This window comes from Miniopterus schreibersii, assembly GCF_964146895.1.
Source record: "Miniopterus schreibersii genome assembly, chromosome: 4".
In the NCBI taxonomy this organism is placed as follows: Eukaryota; Metazoa; Chordata; class Mammalia; order Chiroptera; family Miniopteridae; genus Miniopterus; species Miniopterus schreibersii.
The window spans coordinates 82,863,080-82,888,532 of NC_138105.1; the positions used below are offsets into that span (position 1 = coordinate 82,863,080).

At 48.6% G+C, this 25,453-nt stretch overlaps 1 protein-coding gene across 1 annotated transcript in view; it reads right to left on the reverse strand.

Annotated features, from left to right (window-relative positions):
* Nucleotides 1-822: 822 nt before the first annotated feature.
* Nucleotides 823-25,453, reverse strand: part of FAT2 (FAT atypical cadherin 2) — a 64,851-nt gene continuing 40,220 nt past the window's right edge. The window contains exons 13-24 of the mRNA XM_081134110.1: nucleotides 23,673-23,906; nucleotides 22,019-22,402; nucleotides 19,650-19,864; nucleotides 18,575-18,712; nucleotides 17,775-17,918; nucleotides 17,271-17,468; nucleotides 15,012-15,822; nucleotides 11,993-12,138; nucleotides 7,621-8,062; nucleotides 5,954-6,107; nucleotides 3,846-4,303; nucleotides 823-2,841 (exon numbers count right to left, since the gene is read on the reverse strand). Coding sequence (XP_080990236.1) covers nucleotides 2,309-2,841; nucleotides 3,846-4,303; nucleotides 5,954-6,107; nucleotides 7,621-8,062; nucleotides 11,993-12,138; nucleotides 15,012-15,822; nucleotides 17,271-17,468; nucleotides 17,775-17,918; nucleotides 18,575-18,712; nucleotides 19,650-19,864; nucleotides 22,019-22,402; nucleotides 23,673-23,906 — 3,857 coding nt within the window. The 3' untranslated portion in view covers nucleotides 823-2,308. The remainder of the gene's footprint in view (nucleotides 2,842-3,845; nucleotides 4,304-5,953; nucleotides 6,108-7,620; nucleotides 8,063-11,992; nucleotides 12,139-15,011; nucleotides 15,823-17,270; nucleotides 17,469-17,774; nucleotides 17,919-18,574; nucleotides 18,713-19,649; nucleotides 19,865-22,018; nucleotides 22,403-23,672; nucleotides 23,907-25,453) is intronic.

Consider the following 25,453-nt stretch of genomic DNA (forward strand, 5'->3'; position numbering starts at 1 on the left):
CAACACTGAACTAGATTATTTGTGATTTCCATAACAGTTCTGATAAGTTAATTCTACCTGTATACTACCTGGTATTATTTCTTAGCATAATTATCACGATTTATTGTTTATGTGGTAAGCTCTTTATGTTTATTCCCCAGAACAGTATTATGATGTAGCTGTTATTTACTGTCTTAGTTTTACTGAAAAATGAGAGACTAAGTCATACCTGCCAGAGTTAGTATGTGGCAGAACGGGTTTGGAACCGAGCCTGCATGACCCCAGAGCCATAGTCTGCAGTGGGAGCCTGAGGGCAGGTACCAGGTTTTCCAGTCTCAGTGTTTCTGCAAAGGTTACGTGGACCATGGTTGCCTGGTGACATTCACATCCAGTGGGGCCTCAGTGACCACAGTCTGACTCAGGCTGGGGGGGGGGTGGGCGGTGCCTGGCTTCCCAAGACCTAGGATAGTAAGCCCCTCTCCCCAATCAGGGCTGTGTGGTGCAGAGGGTGCTAGCTGGGTTCAGCAGCCCTGAAGCCTTGTCCCGGCCTTTCATTAACCTGCTGGTTAGTCAACTTGTCCACTGTGAACAGTTGTATCAGAATTGGAGTCATTTTTTCTTAGTGTCCTGGGTCCCATCTCTAGAAGTTCTAATTTTGTATGTCTGAGGTAGGGCTCAGGGATCTTTATTTTAGTTGTTTTGCTAGATTTGGGTGTTTGATGATTTTTAGGGCCCCTTCCAGCCCCCCAATACTATGAACCTCAGCTTTGAAGGGCTTGTAAACCCTTGTGCACTTTCCCTGACTTAACCCCAAACAAGGGTAAGTGACACAGAAAATAACAGTAAAAAAGATACTTTATTGTTAAAAAAAAAAGACAAAAACCAATGAAACCATGTACACCATCATTCACACTCACAGTCTCACGCACAGCCACGAACCACTCACACAAACACACACTCACCCACCCAGCCTCTCTCTCGCTGTGAACAGCAACCCTGGGGGTGAGAGACTCTGTTGCTCTTCCTTTTGGCTTTTGTCTCCAGAAATAACACATGAAAAAGAAGTGGACCAGAGAAAGGGATGGGGTGTGGGCAGAGTAGCAAGGCCACCAGAATTATCTGATTGCTGCCACTCCTGGCTACATACATTCTACACATGTGTACAAATGTATTATACATGGGTGCCCACATGTGCAGACACATGCCCACATTGACTGTCCATGCATAGGGTTGAGTCACTGCAGGTAACACTTAGATTGGCAGGATTCTGAAATGGAGGGGCAGGCAAGGGCAGGGTGTCCAGTGTGGACACCAACACCCTGCTGTCTGGCTCCCTGCCTCTACCTTGCCCTGAATGGACATTGTAAGTTCCTTGTGTCTATGGAAGAAAAATCCCTTTGGGGCAACTCATCCATACAGCAAGGTTGAAAAGTGCCTAAAATTTTTAAAAATTATGAATTATATCCTTCCTGCCTTTGGCCCAAAGTGCTTGAGAAACTTGGGATGAAGAACCCAGAGTTCCATGAGGTCTGAATTCTTTAACAAAGAAGGTCCAGGGCAGCAGAAATCCTGGCTGGCCCTGTCTGATAGAAAGCCATGTAACTTAAAGAGGTGGAGCAAGTGGCTTGGTTGGAATCTGGATTAGAGGAGTGGGACCTCCAGGAGACTGAGGCCAAAGCGATGCTCCTCAGGCACCCTTGTCGCCCTCGTTCACCATCTTATCCCCGATGCCTAGCACAGCGCCTGACATGGAGCAGGTGCTGCAATAGATATATGAACGAGGCAGGGTGCATAAGTGACTTCTGGTAACTGCTCACCTGCTGCTCACTTCTCAGCCCTAGGAGGACACCCTGTGGCCCTCCAGGGTCAGCGACCCTGGAACCTCGTCTCTATGGTGGGTGTTGTGGTAGCCTGTGAGGCATGAGCCTGCCTCTTCCTCCAGAATGGAGCTGTGCAGGTATAAGAATGTGCCCCAAAAGAGTTGACCCAGTAGTTCAGGCCCTGCCTCCCTGGGCACTGAGAGGTGGCAGATCAGAGACAGGCCGCCTCTTGCCCACTTAGGAGTCAGCTTTTCCTGGCTTTCCAGGGTAACTGCTCTGTGCATCCCCTTTCTGCTGGGGCCCTCATGCTGTTTCTGGAGCTCTACCCTCAGCTTCCCTCCATCCTCAGGGACTAGCTGGGGCTCTGGAAGAGCACATTTCAAGGTATGGCAGCCTGGAATGGGCATGGGGGCTTCCCTCCCACCTTCCCAGACATGCTCTACTCACTCTATGAGACAGGGAGAAGGTGCCAAGCCCTTGGCCTCCCACCTGCCTTCCTCTGAGGACAGCTAGAACATGACCTCCTCACAGCTCCCATAATCACTCTCTACCATGTCAGAGCCCTCATAGTTGGGGGGTGCCTGGGGCTGGCCCTGGCCTGCCGGAAGCCCACCCCCCACCTCACAGTCGGCATAAGAGGGCCCGGCACGGCTGAGGCGCATACTCACCCCCTTGTACCCCCCCTCTGCTGGGCAGGGCCCTCCCCCACCCTGCCGGAACTGCGAGTGGTAGTAGCTGATGGCTGTGTACTCATTGAGACAGGGGGCCAGCAGGCGTTCCCGGGGACTGGGGGGCCGCGGGGGCATCAGATCTTCCAGGTTCTGGTTGCTGTAGCGTGGTGGGAGGGGTGCCCGCTTGTTTTCCAGCTCCAGTGGGAAGGGAAAACCCCCATAGAGGCCAGTGGGTTCTGGCATCACAGCTGGGTTCTGGTGGCGGTGAGGCGAGGGCGGCAGAGGGCCCGAGGTCACTTCAGAGTGGGGATATTCCCAGTGCTCCTTCCTGGAGTAAGTAGGGGGCCAGACCATGGCTCCACCTGGGTACACTGAAAGAGAACATTGAGATAGGGTGAGCTTTGAATTTCCCTGGTGAAGGTTCCAGCTGCCCTGACAGCTACTATATGTGGCCCATCTATGCATGTCGTCTCTGGCAGCTTAAGTTGATATCTAGAATCCAGTGGGGCCATGTTTAAGGCCAGAGGCTTAATGCAAAGCCAGCCCATCTTGCAAATCTGTGCCACTGATCGAAGGGTCAGTGAACAAGGGAAGAATGTGGACGGCTCCATGCAGCCCACCCCCAGTGCTGGAGACAGCAGCTCCCTCCCAAGTCTTACTGGTGGGTTTTGTCTTCTTAATTGAAGGAAACAGTTCGGAGTAGGTGTGATGGCATATATGACAGAGGGTGGTTAAATGAGATGTGTCTTGGAAGATTGGAGACCAAGCATCTTTGGTCTCAGCTGTGTCCCTGCTACTGAATAGTTGGGTGAGTTAGAACAGGTCACTTCGTCTTTATGGGCTCTGGCTACCCTATGAGCAAAAAGTTAGTGAAAATACTGTTTTAATTATTGGTGAATAAGCCAGAAAATGTGAAGTGCTTATGTATTCACCTCCTTTTGAGCCAAAGACAAGAAAGGGGTGGAGGTACCTCCTCTCAGCCAGCCAGGTCTGGCCTGAGGTTGCTGCACCTCTAGATTGGGTGATCAGAAGGGTGGACTGCTGCTTCTCTTTCCTTTCCCAGAAGTACTGAAGCCCCCCTTTGATCCCAGGGATCCTACCCACTCCTATCCAGAGTCTATAGGTTTCTGCCATGGACATCAAGCCTATGGAGTGTCTTGGATTTCGAGAAGTGGATCATGATGCAGGCAGAATGAGCCACAGACTCTGATTCCAGAGACCAGTCCACTAGTGCACTGTGACCTTGTTCACGTCCCATTCCAAGGGATTGGCCTGAATGGTGGCCACAATCCCTTGTGCCTCAGAGAGTGAAGTGCTTTGGTCTACCACCCCATTCCACCAGTCCCCAAGGCTAAGGGCCTCTGGCTATACTGACCCATCTCCTCGCCTGACCAGGTCCTCTTAATGATGGACTCATTGTCAGAGTGGGAAGGGACCGCAGCCGGTGGGAGTCTGGGAGGCACACTGCAGACCATTGGCTGCTGCTTAGAGCTGGGTCCGAAAGTGACGAGTTCATTTGGACCTGAGATCTTACTGGGCTCTAGTTGGTTCAAGTTGTTGCAGGAGTTGGTGCTCAGGGGGTTGAGCTCGATGGCAGGCATGGCTTGGGTGTCAACACCAATGCTCCTAGCCAGGAGGTCTGGGTCTTCCATGGCCACAGGCTTGTGGGACTTGCAACGGCGGCAGTAGAGGAGAAGCCCAACAATGCTGGCAATAGCGAACAGTAGGGGCACTATGCTGATCAGAATCTCCTGCTGCCCCCAGTCCCCACTTTTGATCTCAGGGGTGACCAGGCAGTGTCCTTCTGAGCAGCCCCTTGCTTCCATTTCACACCTGCAGAGACAGAGAGGTAGGTAGGGGGCTGAGTCACTATACTGCCCTTTCCATGTCCCCTCTTACAAAGTTCTATGGGATGGAGACCCTTGCACTCAAGCCTACCCTCTTCAATTTTCTACTAAAAATTAAAAAAAAGAGAGAGAGAATTCTCAAGCACATCAACATATCAACTTCGGAACTTTCCATCTTATACTAGTAATGTGTAGGACTCAGCTACACCCTCATTTATCACCATTTGGGTCTGGACTCTGAGCATATCCATTATTTTCACCCATGAGACCTAGGTATTGGATATACTCTCCACTAATGAGATCCGATTTCCAACCATATATGGCGATAGAGGCAGCAAACATACCTAGCTGTCCTCTAGCAATAATGTCTGGGTCCCAGGTACAAGTCAGCAAGTCACCCAGCAATGGCAGCCAGGCATCACCAGCAGGTCACGGACCCAGCTTTGCTCTGCACCCACGTTACACTGGGCAGCTTTCTCAGAGAGCACCTGGAACTCCATGACCTCTCAGGTCACCTTCGGCTTGGCGTTCCCTGGTGTAAGACTCTTAGGAGGCTTCTATGGCCAGCTTTATCCACTTTTGAAAGGATATTGGGAAAGGCTCCCTTCATTCTACTTGAGTCCAAAACATCCCCCAGTGCCTGAAATTTCACCAACAGTTTGTCCCTTGGGGTTTAACGTTGTCCTCCCCAAGTTCCTCTTTTAAAATGCAAACACCACTTTCAGCCAAGGAGTGTCCTTATGACATATCTGCCAAATGGAGAGCACTGTGTACTGCAGGCAGTAAGTGAAGTGGGCCGGAAATGTCAGTAGTCAAGAAAGAGGACTTGGGTCATCAACACACAGGGGGATCTTGGATAAGCCCTTTCCTCCTCTGGGCCTCAGTTTCCCCATCTGTAAGATGAGTGGGCGGACTACATCATTGGCTCTCTTATGCAGACTGACAGCAAGGACTCCCTTGGGAGTTTGTAAAACAAAGTAGAATCCCAGGCCTCACTCCTTGGAGGTTCTGATTTAGTTGGTCCAGGAATGTATATTTTTCACCAGTCTCCATTCATGATTTTTTAAAGGCTCACAAGTTGGGGAGCCATAAAACCAGACTGCCAGGGTTGACCTACAGGGTTCTTAGATGATTCGCCTTCTCTTGCAACCCCTCCACCCACTCCTGCAAACCAGCATAACACGAGACACAGGTGGCTTGCAGTGGGGTTCAAGACCCACAGCAGTACCTGTACCAAATGGTCATTGTCTCCAGATCACTGCTGGGAAGTCTCGATCCAGAGCAAAAGACTAAGAACACTAGCTGTTTTCAGACTTTACCAAAGATGAGAACCGCCTGAGGAGCTGGTTAGAAGTATAGATTCCTGGGCCCCAGCCTGGGGAGTCTGATTCAGTAGGTTTAGAATAGGGCTTGGGAAATATCTTATCAACAAGCACCTCCCTCTCCCAGAGTGTTCTGATACAGGTGGTCGGAGGGAGAAGCCTTGACCCATGGGAAAGGCTGAGAAACTGGGTTGTGGGGCACTCAGACCCTTGCCCCCTTTGGCCTTTCTAGAGTTCAGAGTGCAGAGCTCATTCCCTAATGGTGCCAAACCCAGGGTGAGGAGCCAATGGCAGGTGGCCTCTCCTGTGCTTACCTATCTCCTGTGTGGGGGTGAGGGCAGTTACAGGCGGCTCCTTCAGGGGAGGGGATGCAAGTTCCATCTTCCAGGCAGGGCATCAAAGTACAGTTCTCCTTTCTTTGTTCACAGTGTTTCCCAGAGAACTGTGGGGGACATTCGCAGACATAGCCTGGGAGGAAGAGCAGGGAGGTGAGAGAGTGCGTGGGCCTGGCAGTCAGGCAGCCCAGGCTGAGAGTCCCCCCGGGATGGAGGGGAGGCCGCAGTGTGTTTGCAGATACGTGTTCATGTTTATTTACTGAGTGCCAACACCGTGCTGGGCATTGGTGCCCTGCTGGGCAAGGAGACTTGATCCTGGCCCTCAAATAGCCTACAGTCCAGCAGAGGACAGGCATCTAAAGAATGCTGCATACCCTCCTCATTTACCCAGATAACACTTATCCTAAGTAAGGATCTTCACAGATGAGCTTCTTTGATACTCGTGACAGCTCTGACATGGGCTCCTGTTATCCTCATCAAGGGACAGGTGCAATAGCAGGTGAGGAAATGAGGCACAGAGAATGTATGACATTTGCTTAAGGCCACACAGCTAGTAAGTAGCAAAATTTGGATGCAAACCTAGACAGTCATATGTAATATCAGTGTATGAGTAATTATCATAAAAATTAGTTACATTGAAGGGAAGCATTGGAGTGGTTTCCTGGAGCAGGCGCTATTTCAGGCTCAAGGATGAGTAAAAATTAGCCAGGCAAAAAGAGAGGGGCAAAGAGGAAGGTGTTTCATGCAGAGGAGAACACGGGTAAAGGCTTAGTGGGGAGGGTGTGGCAAATCTCAGGAACTAAAACGATGGCAGGGTGGGCGAGCCTGCTGAAAAAGGGGGGTGGGGGTAGGAGCTGCAGGGCCTGGAGGGGCCAGGCAAGCAAGGTATGAGCCATAGGCAGGAATTAGGAGTTGGGACTCTATCAGAACAGCAAGGAGAAGACACTGCTAGGTTCCAAGCAGAAAAGCGACATGCTCAGATCTGCACTGTTTGCAGATCAGTGTTTTTATGTAAAGTACCCTCCCAGAAGATGCAGGTGGAGGGAGAGGAGCAGGAGAAGGAAGGTGGCTGGTGTCATAGAAAAGGAGAGAGATGACGGGGGCTTGAGTCAGAGTGATGGCAGTGGGGACAGAGAGTAGTGATGACACTAAAATGTGTGACGGTCGCAACCTCTACACCAGAGGTCCCCATTCATATGCTTCCCCCATCCAAAAAATGTAGGAAGAAAGAAAGTTCTTATTGAGCGAGAATGCAGACTCCTGGCTTCCCCCAGTGTAGACCTAGCAGATCTCATCCCGTTGCTCACTGGGCAATGAGGAAAAGAAAGGGACGTTGGGAATCAGGAGGCAAAGTGTTTCACGGAGATCTGGACTCAGGACGTGCCCCTCTCACCTAACTACCATGGCTGAGTTCCTTTACCTTTCTGGCTTCGCTTCCGTAGCCCAGCAGTTTCCTGAGCTGTAAAATGGGGCTGTCAATGGCTCTCTTCCGTCCCTCCCTCTCTCCCTCCCTTCTTCATGGGGCTGTGGTGCAACAATATGCTTTGTACACTCTGTAGTGATATATGATTGCTAGTCCAGCATGTCAGGGTCCTCTGAAGAGCCCGCTGGGATAAGCCTTGATGTGACCCTCCCCCAGCGCTTACCTGTCCCATGGGCCTGTGAGCACTTCCCGCCGTTGATACACGGGTTCTGGCTACAGTCTTTGCTGTGGACGCAGCACTGGGTGAGGGCCTGCCTCTCCAGCAAGCCCACCGCCTTCTTGCCATGGGCCAGCAGCTCCAGTGCCTCTCCATTGATGGTGAACGCATCCAGGCACCCTTCGAAGCCCTGGGAGACATTCGGGGGAGAGTGAGAGAGGACAAGGCCGCCTAGAAAGAGGTCCCTTTCGGGCCTCAGACCCTGGCACTTCTCTGGGAGCACAAGGGAGCCGTTGCCTGAGCTGTCAACCAACAGGCGAATGGAAGTATCCGTCTCCTTCACCAGAACGGAGTGCCACTCTCTGTCATTCACATGGAGCCAGGAGGAAAGCGTTCCATAAAAACCACCTGGGCAACGGTATTCCAGCTCGAGCACACCATCGACCAGCTGCAAAGAAAACCCAGATGGCATCAGCAAAGCCAAGAAGTCCTTATAAAAAGCCCTACTAACGGGCTGCCAGGGCAAAGAATGTTGGTTATATTTTCATGGGTGGGAGGGGGAGTGTTTTTCAAGGCTGTTTTAGATATTGTGTTTATAGAGAATGAAAGCCTTCAAAGTGCTCTTCTGTCTATGGTTTTATGTGGCCCTCACTGCACTCCATGGGATGGCCTGGGCAGGGATGGCATCTTCACTTCACAGATGAGGAAACTGAGGCCCAGAGATGCCTTGCTATTTTCTGGATTCTTCTGCAAAGGCCTCTCCAGTGTTCTGCATTCCTGGGCATTGGCCTTCAAGGATACCAAAGCCTCTCTCTCACTCCCATTCCCTTATTCAATAGTTTAGCAGTTCTTGAAGTGGGTCTCCAAGATCCAGTCAGGGGATCTACAAGGAGAAACTATATTCATAATAATCTTAAGACATTATCTGGCTTTTCTACTCTCATTCCCTCACAAATATACAGTGGAGATTTCTGAGACGTGTTATCACAACAGATGAAGGCAGAAGTAGATATGAAAAGCCAGCTGTCTTCTTCTATTAAGCCAGACAGCAGAGAGATTTGCAAAAAATGTAAAAAAATGCTTTTTATTTTGGAAAATGTAATTATTTTTCATAAAAATATGTTTTTTATGTGAACATGTAATGGCTTCCTTACTTTTAAATGAATTAACAAATAAAGATTTTAACATTTGTCAGTTTTAATTTCTAATACTGTACTGGAAACGTCGATAGCTATATATAACCCATATAAACAAAACTTCCTTAAGATCTTCAATCATTTTTAAGAGTGTAAAAAGTCCCGAAATCAAAAAGTCTGGGTTAAAACATTTTAGTTCGCCTCACCCTAAGAAGTGGGATAATTTGTGGTCAAATATTTTTCTGCTCACTATAAGCACTGTCTCTGGGTGAAATTTGAAGATACAGTCCAGTGATTTTAGGAGTTAGCCATTTGTACACCACCTTCTTGATTTTTGCCCTGATTCAACACTACCTATACTATTTTTTACTTAAAAAGGAAACGTACTATTATACAGTAAATAGAAAAATAGAATGAAAAAAGTAAGTACAGCTCAAAACATCGCGCTTAAATCACTCCTTTAACTTTACCCAGGACCACAAATCCATTGATCCCACCTCCGTCTTCACTGTCTCTTGCCTTCTTAGCAATGTCCTCACTCCTCTCCTTATGCAGCGTAAGTTCCATAGCCAAAGTCCTACCCTTCCCTTACTTGGTAGAACTCACTTGGCAAACCCATAAATCTGGCAAAACTCAAGTCTCCCCCTATTCTGAATGAACATCATGGAGCTGAACACGGCTGCAGAGAAACAGCCTTACTTATTGAGCCCCCTTTAATTTCATGACCATGAGTCTCAAGTGAGCCCTTCATGCTGCTCAACGGTCGTACTGTCTTCCTTAGTTCATTTACTCTCCCAGATGACTATTTCCACACACCTTCTCTCTCCTCAGACCCCTGATGCCTCCTTCCTCATTCTCAACTCTCAGCAATCAGACAGGGACTTGGGGACCCTCTCACAATCACATCTGTCCACCTTGGTGGAAGCCAGTCTCCCCATTCATGTAAGAGACCCCCCCACACACACACTTCCTCAGGGACAAGGTTCCACTGACTCTTCTTTCTCTTTCCTACAACTTTGTTCATTCTCTGCTGGATCATCCCAATTGTCATACAAACATTATTGCTCTAATATTATTTTTTAAAAGTTGACTTGAACATACTTCTCTTGCCAAATATAGCGTTTTTTCCTCTGCTTCCTTTTGCAGCAAAATTCCACCCTCACCCACCACAACACTGAAACCACTGGTGTCAGGGTATGCTGTGGCCTCTGTGTTGCCAAATCCAGCGATTAATGTCACTTCCCATCTTAGTTGACCTCTCAGCAGCATATCACCCAGCTGATCCCGCACTCCTTCCTTCTTGGTATGTGTGCCTTGGCTTCCTGGGTACATTACTGTCTTGGTTTTCCTCCACTATCACTGATTGCCCCTTTTCAGTCTCCTTTGTTGGACCCCGACATCTCAGTGTTAGGGTCTCAAGGATGAAAGCTTGGCCTACTCTCTTTTTAATCTACACTCCTTGGTGATCTTCATCTTCATCTCAGACCTTTCTCATAAACACTGGACTTGTTTATCCAGCTCCACTTGGAGGTCAAATAGGCATTTCAAACTTACATGTCCAAAACTGAACTCCAGATCTTCCCCCCAAACCTGCTTTACCCATATTCTTTCCCAGGTCTGTTGGCAGTAACTCCATCCTTTCTGGTTGCTCAGGCCAAAATTCTTACTCCTTCCTTTCTCTCCACCCCCTCATTCAATTCATCAGGAAGTCCTGTTGGCCTTACCTTCAAAATCTACCCAGAATCTGACCTCTTCTTCCAAGTTCCACTGCCACTGCCGTGATCTGAACCACCATCATCTCTCACCTGAATTATTGCTTCTTGGGCTGGATCTCTTTGCTTCTGTCTTTGTTCTTCTAAGGCCTATTCTTAGCACAGCAGCCATAAGGGCCCTTTTTGCATATGTTAGTTCTCTGCTCAAAACCTTCTGATGCCCTCCATTTTATTCAGAATAAAAGCCAAAGTCCTTCAATGTCCTATGAGACTTTATAGATCTGCCCCCGTCTCATTACATCTCTGACCTCAACTCCTCCTCCTCTCCCCTCGCTTCAATCAAGCCATACAGACCTCTGGGTTGTGCCTTGAGCATGCTAAGGAATCTCCTGCCAATTACTATTCCCTCTACCTAGAATGCTGTTTCCCCAGCTGTCTAGGTGGACTCCCTCACCCCGTTCAAATTATTATTCAGTTATCACCTCAATGAAGCCTCCCCTGACCACCTTATTTAAAATTACAACTTCCCCTACTCATGATTTCCCTTAACTTTTTTTCCCCTTTTAACCTAAAACACTTATCACATTGGGACAGACTCTGTAATTTTCTGATTTATTATGGTTATTGTTAGGACAAAAGCTGTAAGGGTTTTTTTTTTCCTATTCACTGATGAGACAGCAACACCTAGAACAGTGCCTGTCACATAGTAGGTGCTCAATAAATATTTATTGAATGAATTAAGTTCTAACTGGCCAAAGTCTGTTTCTCTTTGTCAAAGTGGGAGACTGATATGTGTGCTAGAGGTGTTCAAATCAGGAAGGTAAACTGAGACTTTCTAGATGACATAATCAGAAGGGCTGAAAGACTATTAGAAAGGAAATTCAACCCTGGCCAGTGTGGCTCAGTGGTTGGAGTGTCAGGCCTGCGTACCAAAGAGTCGTGGGCTCAATTTCCTAGCAAGAGCATGTGCCTGGGTTGCGGGTTGGATCCCGCATGCGAGAGGCAACCAATCGATGTATCTCTCTCACATCGATGTTTCTGTTTCTCTCCCTCCCTCCCTCCTTTCCTTCCACTCTCTCTAAAAAAGAAAAAAATCAATGGAAAAAGTATCCATTGAACTTCATTTTTCTTCCATGTAACGTTAATGCTGGGCTTTTCATCTTGAACACCCCAGTGGTAACCAGCCTCCCCCGTCTTGGGAAACACTGTTCTGTTACTCAGCAAAAGTGATAAAAGCACCAGAGCTAGATGGGCCCATCTATCTCTCTTTCTCTCTTCAGAGACTTTCTCTGCTCCCATAGAATAGCCTGACCTCTGTTGTTGTATTTGGACATGCATCTTCAGGTGGGGTGGCTTTGGCCGTCGTGACCGGAAAGTCTTGTGTCCTGACATAATGGTCAGACCTAACATCCCTGAGAACCATGAAGGGATTTCTTTGCTGAAATTGGCCTTCTTGGCCATGCTCACGCTGCCCCCACCTCCAGAGCCTGGCACGTTCCCATGGCATCTCTCAGGCTGGCGGTGCCCTACCTTCAGGGAGATATGCACTGTCCCATTGCTGAACAGGAGAACGGCCTGTGACTGGAGTGTTTTCAGACGGAAACGGATGTGCCAGTTCTGAGCCTCTGGGAGACTGTACCGCCCGAAGCTCTGACCGCTGAACCTTGCAGCAGTGCCTGTGAAAGCAACCAGAGGTGTCACCTCCACGTGACGTGGTCCCCACAGAGCCCTCCAGCTGACTGTCTCATTCACCCCTTTGGTGACAAGCAGAGTCATTGCTCACTTTATAGATGAAGAAACGAGACTGGGGGTTACTTGTCCAGGGTCACACAGCTAGACAGGGCCATCACCCTGCACACTCTCCTTTGACCCCAGGGACCCTTGCCTTGGGTCCCTGCCTGGGTCAGAAGCTATGACCTCAAACTATTAACAAGGCAGGAATCAAGCCAGATATATAATTAGTCAGGTGTGTGAAGATCAACATTTCTATCCTACTGTGTTTTGTGTCATTTCTATCTCATTTGGGGAAGAAGGAAGTAGAATTGGAGAGGATTTTGCATATAGGTGTGATTTCAGGAACACCACAGGGTTGTTTTGCCTCAAGATATCTCTTTTCTCATCGTTAGGAGTGTAACCACTTGGGTAAGCACTTCCCAAATGAAACGCCCCTGAGAGGCCAGGAGACTCTGTGATAAAGGAAGTGATAGATCGTGCAGCCAAAACTTCTGTAAAGTCCCGCATGCTCCAACCCCCCCAGAACTGCTAATATGTAGTTGCATAAGGAGACTTCACCCACACTTGGGTTTCTCAAGCTTATTTGACCATGGGACCCTCTTACGTGGACCACCCATTCGTAGCCCTTGGAGTCAGCATTCTGCAGAACCCACTTTGGGAAATACTGTGCTATATTCAGCACTGCCCTCCTGAGATTTTAGAAACTCCACCCTCCCCAGAACTGAGTTCAAATATTAAATCCCTGTGAATAATGGTTGTAAGGGGAAGGGATTAGTGGTACAGGCCCCGAGACCTAGGGAAGAGGAATTGTTAAGAGGGAACAGGCCAAAAAGAGGAGAAAGAACCAGAAAGCCTGAGGCACACGGGATTATAAAATCCCAAGAGTTGTCACACCGCAGGTCTAATCCTCTCCGATGCTGGAGATTCCACTGTACTAGCTCCTTAATGGATGGGATATTGAAGGTTATCTAGATCAGGAATCCCAAACCAGGCTGAATATCAGCATCATCTGGAGAATCTTTTAAAATACTAAATGCCAGGCTCTGTCCTCAGAGAGTATGACGTGGAAGTTCTGGTGGCACATGGGAATCTGCATTTTCAAACTCTCCCCATGATGGCTGGAGTGACTAGAACAGAGGCCAGGGGAGGTGTCTGAGGGTCATGTTCTGACCCTCGATCTAGGTTCTGGTTGTACTATGCATTTGGCTTGTGAAAACTTGTTGAATTATGCACTGTGATGCCAGGATCTTTCTGTATGTCATATTTTTCTAAAATTAAAAAAATAACCCAAAACTTCTGTCCAAGTGATTCCGGTGATGCATGAGCCAGCCCATCTAGTATTTCTTAAAGTGCAGCCCTCACTCACACCACCTGCTTCAGCGTTGGCTGAGGTGCTGGTTAAAAAAGCCAATTCCAGGCCTCACCCAAGACTTTCTAAATAAAAAACTCTGGAGGTGATCCCCAGGAACAGGTCTCTTTAAAAGCACACTCCCTGCGTGATTTTGCACAATCTTTAATTTTAGAACCTCTGCTATCTGATGCCAGATGGTCAAGAGAGAAGCTTCAGCCAACACAGCTGTCCCTGCACCTCACTCTGGGGCAAGAGACACAAGAAGGGAACCCCCACCCCACACCAAGAGTAGCTCACCCAGCCTAAATCCAGTGGGCCCAGAGAGAGTCAACAGATCTGAGAAAGAATTCCCTAATGCAAACCAGGTGGACCCATAGAGGGTAGGCAATACCAGGCAGGGGGCGACGGCGAGCTGCAGGCAAGGTCATTCTCTTTCGGCTAATGCTCATGTGCATTGGTCTTAATGCCAGGGACACTGGGTGAAACCTTTCAGAAAACTGAGTTCCTAAAGAGCTGCTCAAAGAGTTCAGGCTTTAGAGTGGGGTGCATAGGTATTTGAATAATCAGTCCTTCACCAGAGCCTATAGTTTCAGGCAAACCAATATAATATAATCCCCACCCTTCAGTTTCAACTGTAGATGGAGCTACGACCCTGCTTCGTGGGGTTGTGGTGACAATGAGTTTAGGTAACATACACACAGAGCCTGGCACGTAGCAGAGTCCTTATAGCAACAACTGCTACCCTATGAATGATAGTTGCCACTGATGGGTGCTCAGTATGGGCCAGCCAGGGGTTAAGTGCTTTTATATCCATTCAGTAATTTACTCCCCAAACCAACTCAAGGAGGCAGATGATAATATTTTCATTATTTTATGGTTGAGAAACTAAAGCCCAGAGCCTTTAATAAACCCCCAAGGTTGCCTAGCTAGTAAGTGATACAGGTGGGGCTTGAACCTGCGCCATTTAGTCTAAACCTTTACGTTATAACCACCAGGCTACAGTAATAATAGTGGCAGTATTAGGAAGTGTTTATTGACCACTTTCTATATCAGGCACTTTTCTAAACAAGCACTTGCTATTGTTATTTAATATTCAATTAATCCCTACAAAGACCCAAAGGCACAGAGAGGTTTAGTAATTTTCCTAAGCTCATGTGGCTAGCAAGTGGCAGAGCTGAGATTTGAACCCAGGCAGCTTGATGCCAAAGTCTGTACCCTTAGCCATGATGCTAAATTGCCTCTTGTATTTTTACCATTATTTTCAAAATTCCAAAAAGTGGCCAAGAATAGGGTGCTGTCCTGTGACTAGATTTTGTGAGGCTACACCTGCCTCGTGGTGGTTCCTGGCCTTTAGCCCTGTTAAAACTTACCTTACCCCGCACCCCCTCCCCGGGATCTCCATCCCTGGAGTCAGGCTGGCAGAGCCCACCCTGCTGGCTGCCCTGGGGAAGGCCCATTCCTCACCATTGCAGGAGCAGTTCCCCTCCAGGTGGTGCCGCGGGGTCAGGATGCTGAGCCTCGCTGTGCTGTACGTGGGCCCGACCCTGGGGTCCAGGTGCACTGTCTCTTGGCAGATTTGACCCTGGCAGCTTGGTCCCTGGCAGGGCACCACAGGCATGGCTGACCTCATCTGAATTCCCACCGAGTGCTCCATTTCCTTGGCTGAGTGAGCAATGATGGTTGCCAGCTCCCGTAGCTTGTGGAAGTTTCCGGAATGCCCCTCAAAGACCAGAAGCACATCCACCCCCGCCGTGGCCTCTGCAGGCTGAAGGCTGGCCAAGTGGATATTGGCTCGTCTGATGTCCAGCTTGTTGCTGAGGAACCTCTGCAGGTTCCTCCAGTGGTCGCTCACCAGCTCCTCCGGGGTGAGCTGGTGGAAGCCCATCCACATGCTCTGCTGCAGAGCCTCCCGCCCCACATGCCACACGTGGACGTGGACCCCAGCAGTGGTAGTGAAGGTCCCATCGCTGACTGTGACATTGAATGCATAGCGGCCATGAGGCAGTCCCTGGGCAGCGATGATCTTGCCATCGGACGCTCCCACCGAGAAGCGCCTGCCCAGGGTCTCCTCTCCTGCCAGGCTGTAGGTCAGCGTGTCCTGCGGGTCTCGGTCTGTGGCATGGATTTTGCCCACCATGCCGCCCTGGAACTCCTCCTCCCCGACGGTGATGAAGATCTCCAGTGGGAGGGCAGAGGGTGGGTAGTGGCTCTGCTCCGTGACGTGGACTCTGACAGCCGTGGAAGATGAAAGGGGTGGGATGCCGCTGTCGGACACCTGTGGGCAGGGAAGCACGGCGTTACCGTGGGACTGTGGCCCAGGATGCTGGCTCCGTGGGGGATCGTATCTCGCTACTTGAGGGCAGGCTCAGCGTGCTGTCACGTTTGAGAGAGAAAATACTAGCTCCAACAGCACTGAGGGCTTCGTGGAGGGAGTTACACCCTGCGCCACACAGTAAGACTTAGCTGCCTCTCCCCACTGGACATCTCTCTGAGCCTCTCCCTAAACCCCTCCGGCCACATGACCTGGCCTCCTTGCTCTTGAACTTCTCTCATTCTCTAAGAGGTGTCTTAGCGACGCCAGTGTTTGTCCTTCATGGCCCCTGCCAGCCTTAGGAGATTCTCTTTGGGATTCCCCTTTACTCTGTGATTGGGCTCGGGTTCAGGGGGAGCATTTTTTTTTTTTTTTTTTTAGTTCAGCTAACAAATATTTGTGCTGTGATCAGGAGAAAAGAGACAGTAGATGACAATAAACAAGAGGATGTCAGACTTGGATAAGTCGCTGTGGAGCAAATAAATGGAGAGAGGTGATGGAGACATCTGAGGATTGAAAGACCTGAGTTAGATCAGCTGGGAGAGGAGTCTCTTCTCCGAGGAGGTGACACTTGAGCTGAGTCCTGAGGGATGAGAATAGGTGAGGACAAGAGGGGACAGACAGGGATAGCTGTTGGGTGGGAAAGACTGTGGTATGCTTAAAAAACAGAAAGGGGCCACTGTTGCCGGCAGAGTGGGCAGGGCAGAGGACTGGAGGTGAGGGAGAGGGAAGCAGGGACCCCGTCACTGGTGGGCAGAGGAGCACAAGGTGGCATTTTATGTCAGAGCTACGAAAAGCCATTGAAGGTTTTAAGCAAGACAGTGACGTGACCTCACTTAAGAAAAGGATTTGGGGGGAATGAAATGAGAGAGTAATGTTTGAGCACCATCTTAGTCACTGCCACTGGGCAATTCTTATACAACCCGTAATAATACCACCACAATCCCCTACACATGTATATATGTTCTCTCATTTGACCCCACACCAATTCTCTGGGGTAGGCCTTTAACAAGACCTGAGGTTCAGAGAGCTGTCCTGACCAGCCTCAAGGAGTGAGAGCCAGGTTGAGGGTGTCCTGCCTGGGAGCAGGGCCGAAATTAAGAGCTTGGGCTCTGGGGTCAGAGAGCTTGGGTTTGAAGCAATCCACCTCTGCTAATTACTAGTAGTATGACTTCGAGCCAGTCACTTAACCTCTGTGTGCCTTGGTTATCACATCTATAAAATGAGGGTGATAACTGTACCGGCCCTAAAGCATGTTGTGAGGATTTATTGCAATGATGCATGTTTAACACTTAGCCCAGTGCCTGGCACATAGTAAGAGCTCTGTATGTGGTTTTTTCTAATAATTGAAGCACTGGTAATGTTTTTGCCAGCACATTTACTGTCCCCAATGTCACCAACCATGCTCTCACCTCGATCTGAAGCTGATACCATTCCTGGACTTTCCTGTTCAGGTACGCGGTGGTCACCAGCCACCCATCTGGAGTCACTCGGAAGGCAGAGCCGTCATTCCCCTTGGTGATTTGAAATGAGTAGGGGGGGCCATTCTCTGGGGAGTCTGGGTCACTCAGGATCAGCTGCAGGACTTTGCTGCCGATGGGGCAGTTCTCCTGAGATTGAGAGTGACAGGAAATCAAAGAGCAAAATGAGTCCCAGTTCTTCCTCTCACACCTTTCTGCATCCCCTTCCCTGGGATGAGTCCTCGGCACCCTGGCTGTGCCCAGGGCATGCTTGCACCTTGAGCATTCATTCATTCATTTTGCCTGCCTGCCAGTTAGTTGTTGACTTGGTCAGTCTAGACCAGTGCAAGGTCACGGCCATTGTTCGGGTAGACTCATACCAGTGCTGAGCACCCTCCTCTAGGAGGGAAATGAAGGGAGGGGTGGGTTTAGGGTGCCTTGAAAGGTCAAGTATACCTGAACAGAGGTGCTATAGTTGAGCTGGAAGAATCTTGGTGGGTTGTCATTGACATCGACCACTTGGATGGCGACGTCTATGTCCTCATGCAGTGGGGGCCGCCCACTGTCTGTGGCTCGGAGCCTCAGGGAATAGCTAGAAGTCTACATAGCAAGATACCCAGTGGAGAGTTAGCAATGGGACCCCTCAATTCTGCCCCCCGATTCATCATTAATGTTTTCAGAAAAATAAGGTAGAGATACTTCCCTAAGCTTCATCATTAATGTTTTCAGAAAAATAAGGTAGAGATACTTCCCTAAGCCCCCCCCCCCCCCATTGCCCAACAATAGCATTTTAGGGCCCAGGTTCCGGAGTCAGACGAAAATAGGGTTGGTTTCCAGTTCAACCATTTACTAGCTGTGAGACCTTGGGAAAGTGACCAAACTTCTGTGAGGATGATATCAGGACCCATCTCCAAGGGTTATTTTAAGGACCAAATAGCATAATGAATATAAAGTGCTTAGCAAAGTTCCTGGCACAGAGCAGGTGCTCAATAAATGTTAACTTGTTATAATGATCTAATGATCCCTGGCCAGTGGTGAGAAGCTGGCCTGAGCTTCTCCAGGGAAGGTTAAGTGTCACTCAGTCCCTCTCCTGCCTCTGGTCTCACAGGCCATAGAGGCCCTACAGAGAAAACAAGTGGGGGCAGGCCTGGAGAAGTGTTAGGATGGGGCGTTGACCACAATTCATACTCTGGACTTGTAGCAGGGCTAAATTCTGCTTTGATGAACTCAGATTGGGCCCCTCCTACATGACTCACCTGTTCCCAATCCAAGGCCTTGGCCACCTGTAGCTCCCCCTTCTTGGGGTGGACGGCAAAGTGCCCAAGCTGGTTCCCTCCTACCAGGCTGTAGGTGATGGCACTATTTAGGGGTCCATCTTCATCAGCAGCTGACACCTGCAGTGGAGGGGGGTGATGGTTGTGAATGAGGGGCAAGAGGGACCAGAAAGGAATCTCAGCCCCTGGGAATGTAGGGGGCACAGATATGTCCCCTCCCCAATGACTGGACCACAGTCATCCTTGCCAAAGGAATCTATTATGTCCTAATATGGACTTCAGCATGCCATGGCTCATTCATTTATCCACTCATTAATTCATTTACTCATTGACCCATACGGTGCTAGGTCCTGCGCTAGGAGGTGAGGAATGTGGCAAAACTAATATGCCCACAAAAAAACTTAACATCTAATTTTATGGATAATTCTAATGTGGGGGGCAAAGTATGATCAGCTTTCTAAGCTGATCAGCGTAGAAACGCAGTGATACGTTCCAGCTGGGGAGACTAGAAAAGGATCCATGAAGCCTTGAAATAAGGATGGCTTCCGGGAGCGGAGCCCACGTTCTAAGCAGAGGCAATAGCAGGAGCCCAGAGGTGTGAAAGCGCAGAGGATGTCTGGGGAAGGGCGCATCTCCCAGTGTGGTCGGAGCCGAGGGCGCATGTAGGGAGTGGGAGGAGATGGGACCAAAGGCAGAATGAAGGGTCAGGGGGAACCTGGACTGTGGGCATACAGAACTTCACTCCATGCCCTGGGAACAATTACATGTTCCCTCCCACACTATGACCAGGCCTTTCTCAGGCTTTGGAGTCTCTAATAGTCTTCTGGGGCCTCTCCCGGGCCCCATGACATCAGGACTTGATCTAGGTTTTGTCAGACATGTTCCTGAGACATTTTGTCGTGAGAGACAGTTTGGCCAAGTGGCTACAAGTACAGAGTCAAGTCCGTTGTGTATTAATTGTAAACTAATCTATGCTCATGGGTGACGGGGGGAAGGGAGAGATAAGAATCCACCCCAGAGCCCATGCCCCCCAAACAGCAGAATTGCAGATCCTTACCGTGAGCACAGTGTCGCCCACGATGGCATTCTCTAAGACCCTCGTGCTGTACCGATCCTGGGGGAATCTGGGTCGGTGTTCATTGATATCAGTGACGTTGACCACGATTGTGGTCATGTCACCGAGGGAGGAAGAACCTTTCCGGCTGCACTCAATGGACAGGAAGTACTTGGGGTTTGTCTCAAAGTCCAGGCTCCTGTCGACGTATAGGATCCCTGATGAAAAAAGAGGTGATGGGAGCATTGAGGCAGTTTGGACCACAAAGGCAGAGGCTGAGAAGTCTTGAACCAAACCCCAGGAGAGGCAGCTCAATAGGGTCAGGAGATACAGATATCCTCCATCACCTTCCATCACCCCCTCCTTCGTCTCCCTCTTTACCTTCCTTTCTCCTTCCATCTCCTCTCATTTTCTTTATTATTGTTCTCAATGGCAGTGCTTCCCTCATTTATTTTTGTAATATTTCATTGAAATCCCATTAAGTCTGCAGTATTAAATCTACTTATATTAGATAAAAAAGTGATTTCCATTTTGTAGGTGAGTCAAATTGATGCTCCCAACAGCTAAGTGACCTACCCAAGCTCACTCAGCTAGGACACGACAGAGGTTAAATTATTAAGAGCTTTATATCACCCAAAGTTGTTCAATAAATTGTTAGGGCATAGATTTATTATTCTGAAAACTGGAAAAGGAAAGAACAAGGGTTTTTCCTGCAGCTCCTGGACAACAGTTAATGGTGGAAAACACTTCTTTATAAAAGAATTCCAGTTAGTAAATGAATGAGGAATGATAGGATTAGAAAGTCATCATTTTGCAGCTCCAAATGGAATAATATATCTAGGAAATGATCATCAAAGGCTGCTAAAACCATTAGAAGTAGAACTGATGGAGAACTCTATATTGGATGCATCAGGCTGACAACTCCAAGCCCACCGTCAACCTTAACCTAAAAAGAACCAGTCAGCCTCCCAACATAGTGCAAAGGAGAGCCCAGCATTGTTTATGAGGCATTGTGGCCAAAAAATTGAGTTTGAACCTGATCAAGGTCTTTGGTCCAAATGTCATTTATAAGACTTATAAGGATTAGAGCCCAGCCGGGCGTGGCTCAACGGTTGAGCATCGACCTAGGATCCAGGGGATCAGGGTTCGATTCCCGGTCAGGGCACAGGCCCGGGTTGCGGGCTGCAGCTGATCAATGACTCTCTCATCATTGATGTTCCTATCTCTCTCTCTCCCTCTCCCTTCCTCTCTCTGAAATCAATAAAGATATACTTAAAAAAAAAAAAAAGACTTATAAGGATTAGAGAGATGGGTTATATGATGACATCATAAAGATACAGCTAGCCAATCCAAAATATAAAAAATTCTGACCAACACATGACCCAACATTTTCATTAAATAAATGGCAGGGGGAAATAAAGAAGGAGAGGAAGATATCAGAGATTAAAAGAGACTTAAGATATTGCATATAAATCATTTGAGGGATGTTGACAGACAAACCAGCTTCAAAAAGACATAAGATAACCTGAAAAATTATCTCGCTAGGTATTAGACAATATTAAGGAATTATCTTTTAAGTGTGATAATGGTATTGTGGTTGTGTTTATAAAAGGAGTTCTTATCATTTAGAGATACACACCAAAGTATTATAAACTAAATGATATGGTGTCTGGGATTTGCTTTAAAATAACTCAGCAACGGGTCGATGTGGGAGGGGGACAGGTGAAGATGACACCAGCTGGTGTGTGTTGATAATTCCTGAAGCTGGGTGATGGGAACAGGTAATTTATACTCTTTTCTATTTTTTATTTGTTTAAAGTCTTCATAATACAAACTTTAAGAAAGCATTGCTCAACAATAAGGCAGCTACTTTAGGAGGTAGATAGCATTGCAGGGGTGCTGTGGGGAGGACTCTGCATGGGGTGTGGGTTGACCTGGGGAGCCTCTCTTTGTTAGAATAAAGGAAATTCAGGGGTGCCAGGGTATTTGGGGAGGGCTCTAGGAGGGAAGCCACAGCCTTGTCCTGGGCTGTTATGCCCCACATTTCCCAAAGTGCTTCTACCTCTGCAGCCAGACATGGAGGGTGGCCTCAGCCTTGTAGGGCTGGGTCTGAGCTGAAACCTGGAAGCCGCAAACTGTGGGAGGAGAGTGGGTTGCTTAGGGTCTTGGGCGGGGAAGTGGGGGAATAATGGAGGTTCCCACATAAACTGGCCCCAGGGTGCAGAAGGGACCTGGTACCTGGAGACATGCAGAGTGAAGAAAGGGCCAAAGGAGGTTGGCCGGGGAGGGCTGCGTGGGCAGATATGCCCTGTATATGAGGAATCCAAAGTCCCCGGGGACCCTGGCAGGGGCTGCCTCAGGCGCTCTCTCACCTGTGCGGGCATCCAAGCGGAACCTCCCCTGCTCATTCCCGCTGACCATGCGATAGCCAGTCTTCTCAGAACCCGGACGGGTGAGGGTGGCCAGATGCAGCACCTCTGTGCCAGGCTGGGCGTCCTCGGGCACCTGCACTCTGTGCTCCGTGTTCAGGAACACGGGCAGGTAGTCTTCAAGGCCTACCACGGACACCGTGACGGTGCCCAGTGTGGACAGCGGGATCGGGGTGCCCAGGTCAGAGGCACGGACGGTGAGCTGCAGTGCTGCCTGCGGCCTGACCTGCAGCGGCTTCTCCAGCCGGATCACACCCGTGGTGGCCTCGATGGAGAAGTGGCCTTCAGCAGAGTCGGTCAGGGAGTAAACCACCTGGGCATTGGTGCCTGTGGGGGAGACCGAGGGCATTTGAAAGGTTAATGGTAAACCAGTGCAAGGTCAGAGGATGTGTCCCACAAGGCTGGTGGGATTGGAAACAGGTGACTGAAGACACTAGGCCTCTTCCATCCTGAAGGGGAAGGTCGAGGCTGAAGCAGGTAGTCACTACCTCCTAGTCTTGGAAGGGCTGTCATGAGTGAGCATCTAGGACATCTGTGTGGCTGCAGAGGGCAGGATCAGGACTGATGATTGTTAGCTCCAAATAGGTAGTGCTTGGTAATTATCTGAGGCACCATGGAAGGAAGGGGCTGCCTAGGAAGTAGGGAGCTTCCTGTCTCTGGAGGTGAGCAAGCACTGGCTAATTGAGCTTTTATAGGGCCTTACTGTAGCCATTGGCTGCGTTTGCACTGACTATTTGCCCTCCCTAGAACCCCTGCATCCCTCCAAAATCTCTCACCTCCTTCATTGCCAAGCTAAAGCTCACTTCCTCTAGTCTAGGAAGTCTTAAGTTTACTTTGCTGGAGTCGAACAAAAGAGGATATTTTGATTCCCACTTTTATCATCAACATCATTATCATTATCATATCCTATGTTGATCTGGCTACTTTGACCCCAGGGCATTTTTTACCCTACCTCAATTATAAAATTTTACTCATGACACATACCTGACATTGTGTGTGTGTGTGTGTGTGTGTAACAACAATAAAACATTTGATGGCAGAAGCTATAATTGGCACAATATGGAATAAATACTCCCGGATGAATCCAATTTGCCTTGTAAAATTTAAAAGGAAAAGAATTAACCCTAATGAAAATGATGTCATTAAAATTAAAATGTAAAATATTGAAAAGGATTCCACTTTATTGTATAGAAAATTGATTAAGGAATTTAGTAGGCTTAATGGAATTTGTGCCCAAAATTCCTTTGCTGCGGCAAATTCATCAGAGTTGAATAATTCTGACTGGTGTATTTCTGATTAAGTGTTTGCATTCAATTTGTCCTTGAGGTAAAATGACAGGATTGAAAGGGCTCCAGGTCTAAGTGGCAATGAGAAACAATGAGACTGAAATGCCCTGTACTGGTCCCGAAAAATTGCCAAACTCTTTTGTCATGTAGCACTGAGGTACGCAGTTTGTGGACAGACATTTTCCACTTGCAAGTGTCCGGAGACTCAGTGAGGAGGCACAGTCCTTACCAGTCCCAGAGCAACACACAGAGCCAAACCCTTGCCCAAGGTGACCCCATGAGCAGAGGCTTCCAAGCCTTCTTGTTCTCACCTTGATCTGGATCCCGAGCCAGTACCACGGCCACGGGGGTCTTAATCGTGGTGTTGTCAAAGACAGCCACAGCACAGTGGCTCGGGAAGAAGCGGGGGGCGTTGTCATTCACGTCCTCCACCTGGAGGGTCACATCTGCCTGGCAAGATTGGCCGCCTCCATCTGTCGCCTTGGCAACAAGGCTGTACACATCCTTCCTCTCTCGGTCTAGGGCTGTGAGTGTGGTCAGCACCCCTGGCCAGAGAAATGACAGCAGGTGAGCTTTCCCTGGGTGGATGTAACCCCAGCACGTGCCTTCTAGATATCTATGCAAGACAACGCCAGCCATTCAGTTTCGTCCCAGAGGAAAGAAGTCAGCCCTGTTTATGGACGGTCAGGAAAGAAGCTCACTTATATCCCCACCCCCCAAACCTGCTCACTCCCCTAAAACACACTCCACCACCTCATCACCAATTTGACATCACACCAACAAGCTGCAAAGAGGAACAACACTTTTAAAGGGCATTTAGACAATTTCTTAACAACCGCTAAAATGTGTTTATCCTTTGGCCCACAATTTTATTTCTAGAAATATATCCTGTATAATAAACCCAATAAAGAGAGTGTTTATAATAGCAACATACCGAAAATATCCTATATGTTTTTCAAAAGGGGACTGGTTAATTATATTATGGTTTAGCCATGCAGTAAAATACCGTGCAACCAAAAAGGAATTATGATAGGGCTTTATGCACTGTCTTGCTAATTTCTCCAAGATATTGTTACATGAAAAAAAGCAAGTCACAAAACAGTATTCTGTACAGGGACTTCGGAGATGCATGGAAAACCAGTCTGACAGAATATATACCAAGAGTGCTTATCTTGGGGCTAATTATTAGGTAATCTTCCCAATTTCTGCATAATATACACCTACATTGTTTGAGTTTTTGTACAATAAACATGTATTATTTCCATATTCAGAAAAACCGTCCCCCCCTCTTTTTTTTCACTCCACTGATCATCCTGCAGCTGAACAAACAACAGCAGAAAGAGATCACGTAACCCACCTGGGGTGACTCAGCATGCCCATTCTGGAGTCAGGGAGGACAATATTGTCTCCTGTCTGTTCAGACAATTTCCTGGGACACCACTCTCACCTGCCACCTCCCTGCTCAGGAATCTCCAAGGCTACAGGTTCCGAGCCAAGTGTTGGCAGCTGGCCCTCTGTGACTGGGCCCTTCTGTGCTGCCCATCCCCATCCCCTTCCCTACACAGCAGCGGACCGGGATCCCACCTCTGTGGGCTGCTCTTCCAAAGGGAGCAGACCCCACCCTGCCTTCTCCACCAGACTCTCACAGCCCAGCCTCTCCCGGGTATTTGAGGTCTATCCCGCAGGGCTTTCTACTTCCGGCTCTCTGCTTTGTCCCCTAACTAATGATAATGACAATGGCAACCACATCTGTTGAACTTCTTTTATGTGCCACACCTGGGCTAGGCTTCCACATACTTTATCTCTGATCCTTACCACAATACAGGTTTTATCCCCAGTCTGACCTTGACACACACCTGCCTAAATCCTTCAATGGCTCTAAAGGAGGGATTTGCCCCCTGCCATCCTGAGGGTCTCTTCCTTTGCCCTCTCTCCACCCCTTCTGTGCACCAGTTTCTGGTCCTCCATCAAACCCTGATGTGCACACTCTTTCCAAAAACTAGGCCTTTGTATAAATTCTTCTGCCTTGAATGTTTGTTCCTACTACTTACTACTCTATTATCTATCCTGGCTAACTCCTATATGTCCTCAA